This window comes from Solanum stenotomum, chromosome 3, assembly GCF_019186545.1.
Source record: "Solanum stenotomum isolate F172 chromosome 3, ASM1918654v1, whole genome shotgun sequence".
NCBI classification, from domain to species: Eukaryota; Viridiplantae; Streptophyta; class Magnoliopsida; order Solanales; family Solanaceae; genus Solanum; species Solanum stenotomum.
In genome coordinates, this window is record NC_064284.1 from 1,110,729 (window position 1) to 1,124,406 (window position 13,678).

Sequence of the window (13,678 nt, forward strand, 5' to 3'; positions counted from 1 at the left end):
TATATTTAAAACTTCAAATGATTTTTTCCATCTTCTTTATACTTCATTCAAATAATTATTTTGTTCGAGTGTGTTGAGGTTAATGTTTGTACTGCCGAAACTTTGATGGATATGAGAATCAGGTTTGAAGGTGAATTTCTATCGAGTTTGTGCTTGGTATGTTTTCCACTGAGACTTGAGTAGATCGCTTGAAGACTGTTTTTGCCTAATGCTGTTGAAATATTGACCTAAAGAAAAAACATTTTTCATCACAATGGAGAAAAATGAGCTACACTAGTCAACTTTGATTTTTAGGCCTTGGGGTACGTCATGGATGGCAAGATGCTAATGAGCAAGACGCAGTTCTATTTATATATATTGGCAATATATTTTTTTTCGTCCAAGCAGGATCCAATCTGTAGATGATTTGACCGTCCCTGCTATGGCTTTGGTTTGGTGGTGAGAGCATAATGCATTGTGACAGTGTATGTATATAGCGGAAAGGGAATTCCAAATCATAGTTTTCAGCATTCGAGCACAATCACAATTGATGGGGAAACAAAAAGGAACGAGGGATGTGACACTATCGTAGATTTGACAACACTTCTCACTTAAAAATTTGCTTATGATTTTAACACAATTGCAGAATTGGAGCTAGGTCCTGTTTTTAAATGGAAATATACTTAGCTGCTTTCAGGATGAAACTACATCCTACAAATGAACCTTTCTTTCTCTGTTTTCACATGGCTTCTTGTTATGTCGTCGACACTGCAGCAGCCAGAAAGGGCCATTGTTAACTCAAATTCATCCTTGAGCATTTGAATAACCTGCTTTACCCCTAGCTCCCCCTTAGCTGCCAGGCCATAGATAACTGCTCGACCAATCTGCAGGAATATGCTTTATATTAACAAAAGGCCAAATCCCTGGTAGGAACAAGGTAGAGCTTAGAAATTGAAGTAAAATTTTTCAAATAAGTTCACCAGAACAGCTTTTGCACCAAGAGCTAAGGCCTTGAATATGTCTGTTCCTCGCCTCACTCCTCCATCGAAAAATACTGGAACTTTACCTTGAACAGCATGGACAACCTGAAATGGTGAAACCATTGAGATATGTGGATATTATGACCTGTGATTCGAGTTTGGATTTCAAATCCAAATTTTCTTAGATATCCAATCAAATACAAAGGATTAAACTTGTGAATGTGAAACACATAGTTGAATCCAATAACTAGCTTGATGTAAGGACCCAATTGATCTTGCTGTGGAACTCAAACATGACAGGAAGCTGAATTCAACCATCTCCAGGAGTCTTTACTATACATTTGATAGGTCATAGAATTTATATATTTCCTCCAAGGTATGTTGTATCTGTGGTTTAATTTTTTGTAAACAAGAATTGAGAGTTCTATACTGACAAACTTTTGTGCTATGCCTAACATTACTGTTAAAAAAAGTCTAAAAAGCTAATCCATTGAATTTATCAACATTCTATAAAAGACAACATTAAACATATTAAGGTAGGGAATAACCTCTTCAAGAACAGATATAGTAGCTGGAGCATAATCTAGTTGCCGAGCTCCATGGTTAGAGACAATGATTCCTGCAACTCCTGCTTCAATCGCTTTTATTGCTGCAAAACAGAAGCATATGCCAAGTTTTTAGAATAGATGCTCAATTAGTGAGAACAACAACAACGCCTCAATCACAAGTTAGTCAGAGTCAGATATATGGATCCACCGCTATCTGAGCTAATAAGATTAATAAGACTCCTAGAATGTACTAAAAGGTAACACCTAATTAGTGAGACCTTTGAGTTAGGAAAATTTGGATTGTTGTAAGAAGCTTAAGATCCACCTCTACCACCCTCCTCTGTCGTAGAAAAACAAAAGTTGACTGAAAAAAAGGAGAGTTTATTTTGGAGAATGATGGCAAGTATCTGGAAGAAACCTCTTTTTTGTCTAGCTTAAGTACTAGAATTCATATTCCTGAGAATTTCTCCCTAAAAGATTTGTGAGTATGTTCTTCATGATGTTTGTTTGTACCTCTATTTTCCTTACTTGACTGCAGTTACTATCAGATTTTTGCATTAACCAGTTCCCTTCTGAACTTCCCCACGTACGATTTACAACTTAATACAAACCTCCAGCTTTCATGGCCATTTGCTTTGTACATGCTCTTAGATACATAATCAGTGCACAAAACTAAACTATGCAGACATCGAGGGTTCAGTAATAAATACCATCTTCAGAAGTCAGAATGCCCTTAATCAGAATTGGCAACTTGGTAATTGATTTTAACCACTCTATATCCTGCAAAGTTTTTGGATCATAAAAGATTCGAAAAAAGAATGCAGTTGATCATATTTGTATTTTTGGTAAAAAACGAGAATTTGATTCTTCTAAATGTACTTTGTAGCTCAACAATTTACTTATTTTGACATATGTTGACATCCTCAACCAAAATGTTTGTTCTAGGACCAAGAGTGTATATCAATGATATAATATCATGCTGTGTTCTCATGTGGTATAAAGGAAAAAAAAATGAATAAACTTTAAACTTCGTACCTTCCAACAAAGAGAAGCATCAAAAGTTCCTGCAGCTAAGGCTTCAATATTTGAGCCCTTGTCCTGTAGAGTTTTATTAGTAGATCGATCAGTAAGCATGAACTATACCATTTCCAAGTTGATAGATTACGATGTTCTGCATATCCTAATGAATACGGACGTGAAAGCATATAAAGCAGCAACACATAGATGATTGGAGAAGCGTTGTGCGTCATATTCAACAAACTGAAGTAGCACACCAGTGCAGTCAAATGGATTAACTTCTCTAGACAAATATCCTACTGATGAGGATGTGATTTCAGGTTCAAACGAGAAAAAAAGGGGGAAAAGAGAAGCAATGTTTAGATGAAAGCCTGTGTCATTGTTACCAAATACATTGTAATATGCAGAAGTATCTTTTCCCAAACTCAAGCATAATAGCAAGTTAACAACTAGTGAAGAGATCAGCTAATTTGCAAGTCAAAGCTGTATTTCCATTGATGGAAACTTAGGTTCTACCTACTGGGCAGCAAAAGAAGTACCTACTTTATAGTTTCTACTTCATAGTCAAATTAACCATTTCAGTTTGCATTACTTGTGAAAAACATGACCTAAGTGTTTGGTACTCAAGGAACTTTATTTTAGGAGTGATAGCATGTATTCTGGCATGGCAATTGTTGAAGCTAATCCTAGCGTCAACATCCACCCTGAACAAATGGAAAGATAAAATGAATGAATCATTCAGAAAGAACTCCAGATTTAGTATAAAAAAATAGCAAATTATGGTCATTTCAGTCATAGAATAAATTTTGTTTCCTAAGAGAGTTTGAAATTCTCCTCTTTCAGTTTGAAAAGTGATTTGTCTGTAAAGCCAGAATATATGGTTTTACTTACAGAAACATATTCAGTTGATATAAGACCTTTGAAGTTCTTCAACTGAGGTGCGATCATCCTGCAATTGTGACTCTTTTCTTTCTAGATCAACTCAGGAGTACCAAAACTACACAAAAAGTTCCTTAAAAGTGTGGAATGATGAAACTAATTTCTAACCAGACAAGATTGAAGAAAACGATGAAAAGGATTTTAGCTACACTTGAGTGACATCAAAAAGATATATAGCTTACTTATTCTTTATATCTGCCTCCCTTCTACCAAGCCTCGGAGTATCAGCTGTAAGAATTATAGCCCCAAATCCATTCTTCTCAGCTCTATGTACAATAAGTGCTGTTATATCCCTTCTTTTGTAAACCTATTGACAAATGAAATGTAACATTCTGTTTCAATACATAAAAACCAGTAAAGATACATGGAGATCATGATAGTTGAGAAGAAATTTTACGTATATTTGGAAAAAGCGAACAGCATTGCAGCTGGAAGCAACCTCCTCCACTGTGCAGGTTGACATATATGACAGTCCCTATAACCAAGAGAACTCAGTATCCACACGCCAGAATTTGAAATTGATCCGCTTTGGAAAAATATTACTCCTCTGTTTTAATTTGTTTGCCTGGTTTTGACTTGACACGAAGTTTAAGAAAATAGAGAAGACTCTTGAATCTTGTGGTCTTAAACTAAAGATATGCGGAATTTACCAAAATGCCCTTTAATCTTGTAGCGGTATTTTTTTTTTTTGAAATGGACTAAAGGGAAAACAAGACAAACATGGAGGGAGTACCATAATAACATCACATGCTGCAGCTCCTCTCGCTGTTGCAACTTCTCCTGGCATAAATACAACAGTTTGATGGAATCAGAGCTACATTGTATATTCAGCTAAGCGACTAGGGTGCTAATTGATTTAATACAAACCTTCATGATGTGCCAATTTATGCATGGCCGTTGGGGCAATCATAAGAGGAGCTGACGTCTTGTGACCTAGAATAGTAGTTGACATATCTATCTTGCTCACATCAACAAGTATTCTAGGCCGAATACTGAGTTTTTGAGAAGTTAGTGATAGATATATGTCTGTGGCTAAATCAACAGCGAGAAATTACAAACTTACATGATTCTACGAAATGATTCTACATTTTCTTTAAGGGTGTGTTGGTCCTCAGCTCCTCCAGTATAGTAGTCGTAGTACATTTTCGGAAGGGCTTGCCTAGCAAGCTCTTGGAATTCATTCACATTAACTGGCTCCCCTGCCATTTAGCTTGCACCTGCAAAACACGAGCACTCACATGTTACATTTCTCGCATTGTAGATTTTTAATCTTGTCTGTCTATTCAAGTGTCAAAACAGGGTCTTATACTTAGAGATGGATCCAGAATATTGCGTTTATGGGTTCTGAATTTTAGAAGTTTTTGCATACTAGGTGAATTTCTTAAGTTAAATACTAAAGCTACTAGGTCCTACCAAAACCGTAATTAGACTCTAGCTCTGCCCCTACTTATACAACTAGTATGAATCAAGAGACTCAGAAAAATGTCAACCTTTCTGTCCTAAAATAACCAGCTTTAGGTCAATCTAACTGTTTGAGCTATTACTTATTAGTGAGGTCAGAGTTTTCATATACATTGATCAAAAAATGTACTCCCTTTCATTTCAATTTATTTGTCTCACTCTTTAGTTCCCAACTTCCCATATGACATGTTCAAGACACGAGATTAATGAGCATTTTGACACATTTCACATACCTTTAATTCAACATCATTAGATCAAAAAGTTGTACTCCCCCTGTCCCATGACTCACTTTCTTCTTTAGTCGGTATAAAAATAAAAAGTATTACTTTTTTTCTGAAGCTTGGTGGCAAGTCTAACTAACACATATAAAATGAGACGGATGAAGTATTTAGTTTCTTAAACTCCGTATTAAGTCAAAACTAGACAAACAAATTGAAACAAGGAATAACAAATTAATCACTCAAATTTGTTTAGGTATAGAACAAATCCTTTGTAACAAGGAAGATAAATCCAAGATGAAGGAGCAGCAATAAGTAAGAACAATTTATAATTCAGATTCAAACTTGACATCATGTGAAAACGGATCAAATTATTGAAGAAAGCTTCAGAAATTTGAAAGAAAGAAAAAAGAGGATTTTTCTGAGTACCTGCAAAGTACAAAGAAGAGTTGCGCACTTCTCCACTCCTCCCTCTCTTCTTCGTGGTAGTTGAACTTCGACAAAAGTTGCTTTGCATAAATTTTAACACTAGGAAGATTTCACCTTTTTTTCTTTTAATAAATTAAGGTACAGAAGAAGGGGATTTCCAAGTGGCAATTGAACTACCAACAACGTACCGACCGAGTTGTGGTGCAGTGGTAAAACTGTTTCATCCTTAATCAAAAGTCTTGAGTTCGAGCCTTGGGTATGGACAAAATTTTGTTGGGAGCACTTTCAAATGGACTCTGTACAGCGTGATCTGAATTTAGTCGGAGCTTCCATGTGGACTCTAAAACCGGATGGCAAACTATAAAAAAAAAACTACCAACAAGGTAAAAATTTAAATAACAGCAACCAACGTGAAAATTTACATACTCGAACTGCTAAATTTTTGAACGGTGCTTTTCAGTTAAGAAAACTGTTTTTTCCTTAATACAACTTGTTAATTGTTTAGCAATATCCTAATCTATAGCTTGGAAGCATGTATTGCCGGAGACTTTTGGCTTTACTTTCCTTTTTAATTCATTTTAAATAATTATGTCTTTTTTTTTTTATAGTTATTTAATATTTACTTTATCTATGACATATTTAGAAACATTTTAATATATTTTACATATTTTTAGTTTAAAATAATAAAGTTTAAAGGTTTTTTTCTTCTTAAATTTCATGTTAAGTTAAAATAAAAAAAATAAATTAATATGAAGGGAGTAATTCTTATTTTGATTTTTAAAATTTTTAGATACAAAAAGCCTAGTGTGAGAAATATGAAGTTTTACATTCAAATTCAAATCTAGTGAATGTGGAATTAGTTAATATGTGTGTAAGCTAATCTGAATATCATTAGAATCCACGAGTCAGCTAACAATAAGAACTAAAATGTAAAAGAATTTTATTTAAACGGCACAAAACTGTGATTTTAGAAAACAAAGAGTAAATTTACTAGAAGATCAAATTGTATCAATCTAACATGACTAAATGAATAATGGGGCGATGTTATGTAATAATCAAAATACGATTATGTGTAAATATGTTTAAATATATTCCCTCTGTTTACTTTTACTTGTCATTATTTGACTTGTCACACTCATTAAGAAAATAATTATTGATACATGTATTTTATCAATCTATCCCTATTAAATGATTTTTAATATTAAGTCTTGGAAAATGATTTGGAGAATAGGTATTTAATGGTGAGGGTAAAACATGAAAAAATAGTAATTGTCTTTTCTTCTTAATATGTCAAAAGTGGCAAGTAAAAATGAAAATTTATTTTAAGAATAAGTGACAAGTAAAAGTGTATAAAAACTGAATATGTGTTGACAGAGTATTTCTATTAATGAAGACAACAAGGTATTAAATAGAATTACATGGAAAATAATAAGACTCCTAAACTAACTGAATTAAAGTAATCTAAATAAATAATTACTTCTGAACTAACTAATGCAATTCTAATACGACCAAACTACTGATGTCTGAACTAACTCGTGATGTTCTAATAAAGTGAAGGCGTGACCTTTAATAGCGGATATTGAATTTAATGAATATGCACATTTTTCAATTCTTTTGCGTGTATAGTTGTTCTTTTTGCTTCAAGTCACCCTTAGGACAGGTTGGTCCAGAATCTATACAGTTGACATTTTTAGGTCCGAGGTGTTAAAATTTTAGCTTGATTTTCGTATTATATTCGAGTTTTACTTTTTTCTAAAAAGAAAGTTAAAATATTATCATAACTATTTATATTTTTCGAAAGGAAAATATAATTTTCTTTCATATTTTATTATTCTTTTCTCAAATAAAATGTTTGGAACTCTATAAATTGAACGCGCCTCTTCTCAGCCTCCACAATGTAATCATTACTTTTTTTTTTATTTATGGGGAGATTTTCTCTCTATAGTTTATTCGATTTGAAATATATATGTCAATTGGCTAAATCATATAATAATATTATATTTTTAGTATAATTTTATGTTGATTTCTTGTCTCTATGATTTATAATCGTAAGTATCCATATGACGCCCTAATATTTTCAAACCCAACCCAAAGTGTCTTGTGCAATAACGGCAAAATCATAAATTTCACTAAGATAAAATGTAACTTTTGACATATATTTTTTAATATACACGATATAATGACCATTCATTTGGAAAGGAACAGATGATTAGACTACATCCTACCTAGGAACCTTTCTTTCTCTGTCTTGACATAATTTCTGGTAATGTCAGCCACAGTGCAGCAGCCAGCAAGAGCCATAGTCTGTTCCAATTCATTCTTGAGCATTTCAATAACTTGTTTTACCCCAGATTCTCCCTTAGCGGCCAGGCCATAGATAACCGGTCGACCAATCTGTAGGAATATATAAAAAAAATAAAATTACGTTGTCCGTGTATATAACTTAAATTCATTTCTTTAAATCATTAAGTTTACCAGAACAGCTTTTGCGCCTAGTGCTAGAGCCTTGAATATGTCTGTTCCTCGTCTAATTCCTCCCTCAATAAGAACTGGAACTTTACCTTGAACTACATGGACCACCTAATTAAGGAGATTTCAAGTTAATTATTCTCAAATTTTTAAGATTCAAATAACACATTTCAGCTTTCAATTGAAAAGAACTTCAAAATGAGCTTGTATTTCAGATCTGAAATTTAAGGGAATTACCTCTTCAAGAACAGAAATAGTAGCTGGAGTGTAATCCAGCTGCCGAGCTCCATGGTTAGAGACGATAATTCCTGCAACTCCTGTTTCAATTGCTTTCATTGCTGCAAAAATATTCAGTGTTTTCCATCAAACACATAAATGGAATTTAGAGAGAAATTATTGGAATCATGTACAATGAGATATGGAGCTGATTAGAGTTTCTGTTGACTTGAGCTAAGGTTTATGATAAATATTATACCATCTTCACTAGTGAGAATGCCTTTTATCAGGATTGGCAACTTGGTAACTGACTTTAACCATGCTATTTCCTGCAAATTTCATCATATGATCTTTCTCATGTGATATTAAGTAACGCAACGCATATATTTAACTTTCAAATCATTTACCTTCCAGAAAAACGAACGATCAAGAGTTTCTGCAGCGCAAGCTTTTTCCTGCAGAATTTTATTAGTAAACATGGTGTACACTATTTCAAGTTTCGCCTTTCAGCATAACATGTAATTTGTCTAATACTCCTATTTGCTTTTAGTAAAAAGCCAGAATATTTTTACTTACAGAGACAAATTTAGTTGATAGAAGACCTTCAAAGTTCCTCAATTGAGGTGCGATCATCCTGCATTAATTCTCTTAGTAGATCAACACAAGATTACCAAAATTATAAAATTTCTCAAGTACTGAATGATTAAACCAACTACTTCCGGATAAGAATGAAGATGAATCATGGAAAGGATTATAGCTAGACTTGAATGACAACAATTATATATACAACTTACTTATTTGTTATATCAGCCTTCCTTCTACCAAGCGCAGGAGTATCAGTAGTGAGAATTATTGCCCTGAACCCATTACTCTCAGCTTGACGTACCATATGTTCTGTTATCTCTCTCTTGAGAGCCTTTTGACAAAGAATAAACTATAAATCTCTATTTGCTGCAAAACATGAAAAATCAGTATTTACGTATGAAGATAATGAGAGTTGGGAATAATATCTTACAAAAGTCTGAATGAAGCGAACAACCTTGCACGTAAATGACAATCCCTGTATCCAAGAGAATTTAGCATCCAGACACCAGAATTCGATAAAATCTGTTTTTTTTTGTAGAAAATATTACCGCGATAACATCACATGATGCAGCGCCTCTAGCTGTTGCGATTTCTCCTGGCATAAATATAACAGGTTTCTAGAATCAGTTAAACATAATTAGCGACTAAGGAGATACTCCCCGGTTTCAATTTGTTTCTCTTACTTTCCTTTTTAGTTCCTCTTTCCTTCTTTTGGGAACTCTTTAATTCTAACTTTCCACATGACATGTTTAAAACCACAAGATTAAAGATCTTTTGGTACATTCTACATATCTTTAGTTTAAGATCACAAGATACAAAAATCTTCTTTACTTTCTTAAATGTTGTGTCAAGTCAAAACCAGACAAATAAATTGAAATGAATGGAGTAATTGATTTAGTACAACCTTCAGGGTGTGCAAATTTATGCATCATAGTTGGGGCAATCATAATAGGAGCTGATGTCTTGTGACCAAGTATAACAGTTGACATGTCTATTCTGCTCACATCAACAAGTATTCTTGGCCGGATTCTGAGTTTTTTGAAAATTAGTTAATAGTGATAGATATCTGTCCACGGCCAATTCAAGAGCAAGAAATTACAAACTTACATGATTCTACGAAATGCTTCGATGTTTTCTTCGAGTGTGTACTGGTCCTCAGCTCCTCCAGCAAAGAAGTCGTAGTACATATTTGGAAGAGCTTGCCTAGCTAGCTCTTCAAATTCATTCACATTAACTGGTTCACCTGCCATTTAGCCTGCACACACGAGCATTCATATGTTAAATTGTTCTTGTTGTAGAATTTTGGTCTTGTTTTGAAGGAAGAATTTGAGGTTTTGAAGTATGAATATTAGTACCCGTAGGATACAGATAGTAGTTCACACTTCCAGTATCTCCACCTTCTTGTTTGTTATAATTTAGAAGCTCATAGATCAAATTAGCTGATAGCTGTAGTTGAACTTAGAACTTTTGAATGCAGGGTCCATACTCACATATAGGCATAAGGGCTAAGGCTATTTCCCAAAAGTCCTTTTTTTTAGAACTTAGAAGCTCAATTAGCTCATAGCTGTGCTGAATTTAGAGATAGCCTTTTATATGCAGGGTCCATTCGGCTATATACCTACAACTTCTAAGTTATAAAACAAGAAGGTGGAGAAGCTGGAGAACTGAACTCCTTTCTGTATCCTACAGGTACTAAATATTTTTGCCTCAAAACCTCCGATTCTGCTCTCAAAAGAACCAAAATTCTACAACCAGAGTGATTTAACATACAAATGCTTGTGTTTGCAGGCTAATAAATGGCAGGTGAACCAGTTAATGTGAATGAATTTGAAGAGCTAGCTAGGAAAGTTCTTCCAAAGATATACTATGACTTCTTTTCTGGAGGAGCTGAGGACCAGTATACACTCAAAGAAAATATTGAAGCATTTCGTAGAATCACGTAAGTTTGGAACTTCTTGCTCTTGATTAGGCAATAGAGATCACAGCACTAACCTTTCAGAAACTCAGTATCCGGCCAAGAATACTTGTTGATGTGAGCAAAATAGACATGTCAACTATTATACTCGGTCACAGGACATCAGCTCCAATTATAGTTGCCCCAACTTCGTCGCATCAATTGGCACATCCTGAAGGTTTGGATAGAATCAATTAGTAAAAACTAGTCTGTTAGCATAAGGTACCCCCACCACATAGTTCTTACTCCAAAAAGCTGTTGTATTTATGCCAGGAGAAGTTGCAACAGCTAGAGGTGCTGCAGCATGTAATGTTATCATGGTAATAGTTTTAGTTTGGTCAAAAACATACCTAAAGTATCTACTTTGAGTTTCATACTTGAACTATCAGGTGTGCAAGTTTCCTACCTGAACTATTACCAACTATTTATCAAACAACAATTCAATTATCAGGTAGGAATATGGAACATTTGATAGTTGAGGTATCATTGGATACATAGTTGGTGATAGTTTAAGTAGGAAACTTGTACACATGATATTTCAGTTATGAAACTCAAAAAACCAGGATACTTTTAGCTATAATATTTTTGACCCTTTCCTCTAATATTTTCTAAAAAATCAGATCAAGTTTGAATTCTGGTATGTGGATGCTAAATTCTCTTGGATGTAGGGAGTGGCATTTACGTCAACATGCACAATGGAGGAGATTGCTTCAAGCTGCAAGGCTGTTCGCTTCATTCAGACTTTCGTAACTTATTACCCCCAACTCTCACATCCCGGTACATATTTACTGACTTTTGTGTTCTATAACAGATAGGTTATTTTTTTTCTTTGTAAATAGGCTTTCAAGAGAGAGATAACAGCAAATATGGTACAGAGAGCTGAACGCAACGGGTTCAGGGCAATAATTCTCACTGTTGATACTCCCAGACTAGGTAGAAAGGAGGCAGATATAAAGAATAAGTAAGTTGTATATACAATTGTTATCATTCAAGTCTAGCTAAAATCCTTTTCATGATTCATCTTCATTCTAATTCGGAATTATCGGTTTCATCATTCAGTACTTGCATTTTTTTTTATATAATTTTGGTAATCTATGTTGATAAAGAGAATTAATGCAGGATGATTGCACCTCCTTTCAAGAATTTTGAAGGTCTTATATCAACTGAAGTTGTTTCTGTAAGTAAAAGCTATTATTAGACAAATTACATGTTAAGCTGAAAGGCAAAACTTGAAACTCCTTAACGAAATTATCTTACTTTGCAGGATTACAATGTCTCAAATTAGCTAGTTCCTCCTACTATTAGCATTGGTTTTCTCTTTTATTTAGTTAAATGACACAATTCGCTATATATACTTGAAAAATAGTGTACACTAGGCTTACTAATCCACAGATAAATTTCTGCAGGACAAAGGCTCAAATGTTGAAGCTTACGCTGCAGAAACTCTTGATCCTTCGTTTTGCTGGAAGGTACATAATTTAAAAGTTAAATATATGTGTTCCTTAATACCACATGAGCTGATCATATGATGAAATACAGTCTTGGTCCTTGAATGCAAATTTTATTGAGGCTGTCAACATTTGTTAAAATATGTAAAATTGACGAGCTTAAAAGTACATTAGGGAAGGAGCATTTCTAGTTTCATAGTCTTCTGGAATCCTCAGAGTCTCCAAAAGCTTTGCAGGATATAGCATGGTTAAAATCAATTACCAAGTTGCCAATTCTGATCAAGGGTGTTCTCACTGGTGAAGATGGTAATATTTTTATCACTGAACCTTAGCTTAAGTCAACAGAAACTCTAATCAGTTCCATATGATTTAACATATATATACTATACACTTGGTTTTGCTACTAAGTTTCACCAATTGAGCATTTCTTCCAAAGAATTTTTTCATACTATTCTTTGCAGCAACCAAAGCAATTGAAGCAGGAGTTGCAGGAATAATCGTCTCTAACCATGGAGCTCGGCAGCTGGATTACACTCCAGCTACTATTTCTGTTCTTGAAGAGGTGGTTTTCTTCCTTACATGTTTGATGTCCTCTTTTTAGCATGTATATTGGCTTCCATATATTCTTTCCTGAATGTCCAAATGGTTTCAGGTGGTCCATGCTATTCAAGGTAAAGTTCCAGTTCTTCTTGATGGAGGAATTAGGCGAGGAACAGACATATTCAAGGCATTAGCAATAGGCGCAAAAGCTGTTCTGGTGAACTTAATGATTTACAGAAATGCATTTAACTTATATACTCTAAGAGTGTATTGAATTTAACTTAACATTTACACTCTACAGATTGGTCGACCAGTCATCTATGGTCTGGCTGCTAAGGGGGAGACCGGGGTAAAGCAAGTTATAGAAATGCTCAAGAATGAATTGGAGCAGACCATGGCTCTTGCTGGCTGCTGCACTGTGGATGACATTACCAGAAGCCATATTTTTACAGAGACAGAAAGGTTCCTATGTAGGATGTAGTTTAATCCTATGTTCCTCTAAATAAACGGCTTATTAGCCCCAAACTCTACAATCATGTCACATCTTGCTTTCTAATAATCCTCTGTGTAGTGGCATTTCTGCTCCTCTCCAATAACTAAATCCTTGTATAGGATTGTGCTAATTTCCTCATGGTACCTGCAGTGGCATAGCCACATACAATAAAGGTTCATCTGTTGAACACCTTTCATCGAAAAATTATACTTAACCGTATACATCAAAAGTTATATTCTATACATAAATATTAAATTTTAGTGAAATTTATGTCTTCGTAATTAGGTACCTGCACTTTCCGGTGTGAGACACTTCATATTTTAAAATGTCAACTATATAGATTCTGGACCATCCACTCCCTCTGGTTGACACTGAAGGAAAGTAGAACACTATACACGCAAA

General features: G+C 34.4%; 4 protein-coding genes across 4 annotated transcripts; 1 reads left to right on the top strand and 3 right to left on the bottom strand.

Annotated features, from left to right (window-relative positions):
- Positions 1–656: 656 nt before the first annotated feature.
- On the bottom strand, positions 657–5,762 carry LOC125858160 (peroxisomal (S)-2-hydroxyacid oxidase GLO4-like). Its single transcript, XM_049537847.1, has 12 exons — positions 5,572–5,762; positions 4,527–4,680; positions 4,331–4,455; positions 4,197–4,243; positions 3,861–3,938; positions 3,646–3,770; positions 3,416–3,473; positions 2,543–2,605; positions 2,218–2,287; positions 1,508–1,608; positions 960–1,064; positions 657–863 (listed from the first exon to the last, which is right to left on the bottom strand). Exons 2-12 carry the CDS (start codon positions 4,667–4,669, stop codon positions 684–686), a joined length of 1,095 nt encoding a protein of 364 aa, XP_049393804.1. The 5' UTR covers positions 4,670–4,680; positions 5,572–5,762; the 3' UTR covers positions 657–683.
- A 1,996-nt stretch (positions 5,763–7,758) lies between these two features.
- LOC125857672 (peroxisomal (S)-2-hydroxyacid oxidase GLO3-like) lies at positions 7,759–9,145 on the bottom strand. The gene is made up of 7 exons (XM_049537283.1): positions 9,051–9,145; positions 8,833–8,890; positions 8,664–8,711; positions 8,516–8,585; positions 8,278–8,378; positions 8,047–8,151; positions 7,759–7,965 (listed from the first exon to the last, which is right to left on the bottom strand). Exons 1-7 carry the CDS (start codon positions 9,143–9,145, stop codon positions 7,786–7,788), a joined length of 657 nt encoding a protein of 218 aa, XP_049393240.1. The 3' UTR covers positions 7,759–7,785.
- Positions 9,146–9,190: 45 nt separating this feature from the next.
- Positions 9,191–10,070, bottom strand: LOC125857673 (peroxisomal (S)-2-hydroxyacid oxidase GLO4-like). Its single transcript, XM_049537284.1, has 3 exons — positions 9,746–10,070; positions 9,390–9,436; positions 9,191–9,316 (listed from the first exon to the last, which is right to left on the bottom strand). Exons 1-3 carry the CDS (start codon positions 9,828–9,830, stop codon positions 9,191–9,193), a joined length of 258 nt encoding a protein of 85 aa, XP_049393241.1. The 5' UTR covers positions 9,831–10,070.
- A 437-nt stretch (positions 10,071–10,507) lies between these two features.
- On the top strand, positions 10,508–13,480 carry LOC125858161 (peroxisomal (S)-2-hydroxyacid oxidase GLO4-like). The gene is made up of 11 exons (XM_049537848.1): positions 10,508–10,780; positions 10,849–10,973; positions 11,069–11,115; positions 11,464–11,541; positions 11,635–11,756; positions 11,915–11,972; positions 12,202–12,264; positions 12,480–12,549; positions 12,705–12,805; positions 12,896–13,000; positions 13,085–13,480. The coding sequence occupies exons 1-11, from the start codon at positions 10,638–10,640 to the stop codon at positions 13,262–13,264; spliced, it is 1,092 nt and encodes a 363-aa protein (XP_049393805.1). The 5' UTR covers positions 10,508–10,637; the 3' UTR covers positions 13,265–13,480.
- Positions 13,481–13,678: the final 198 nt, after the last annotated feature.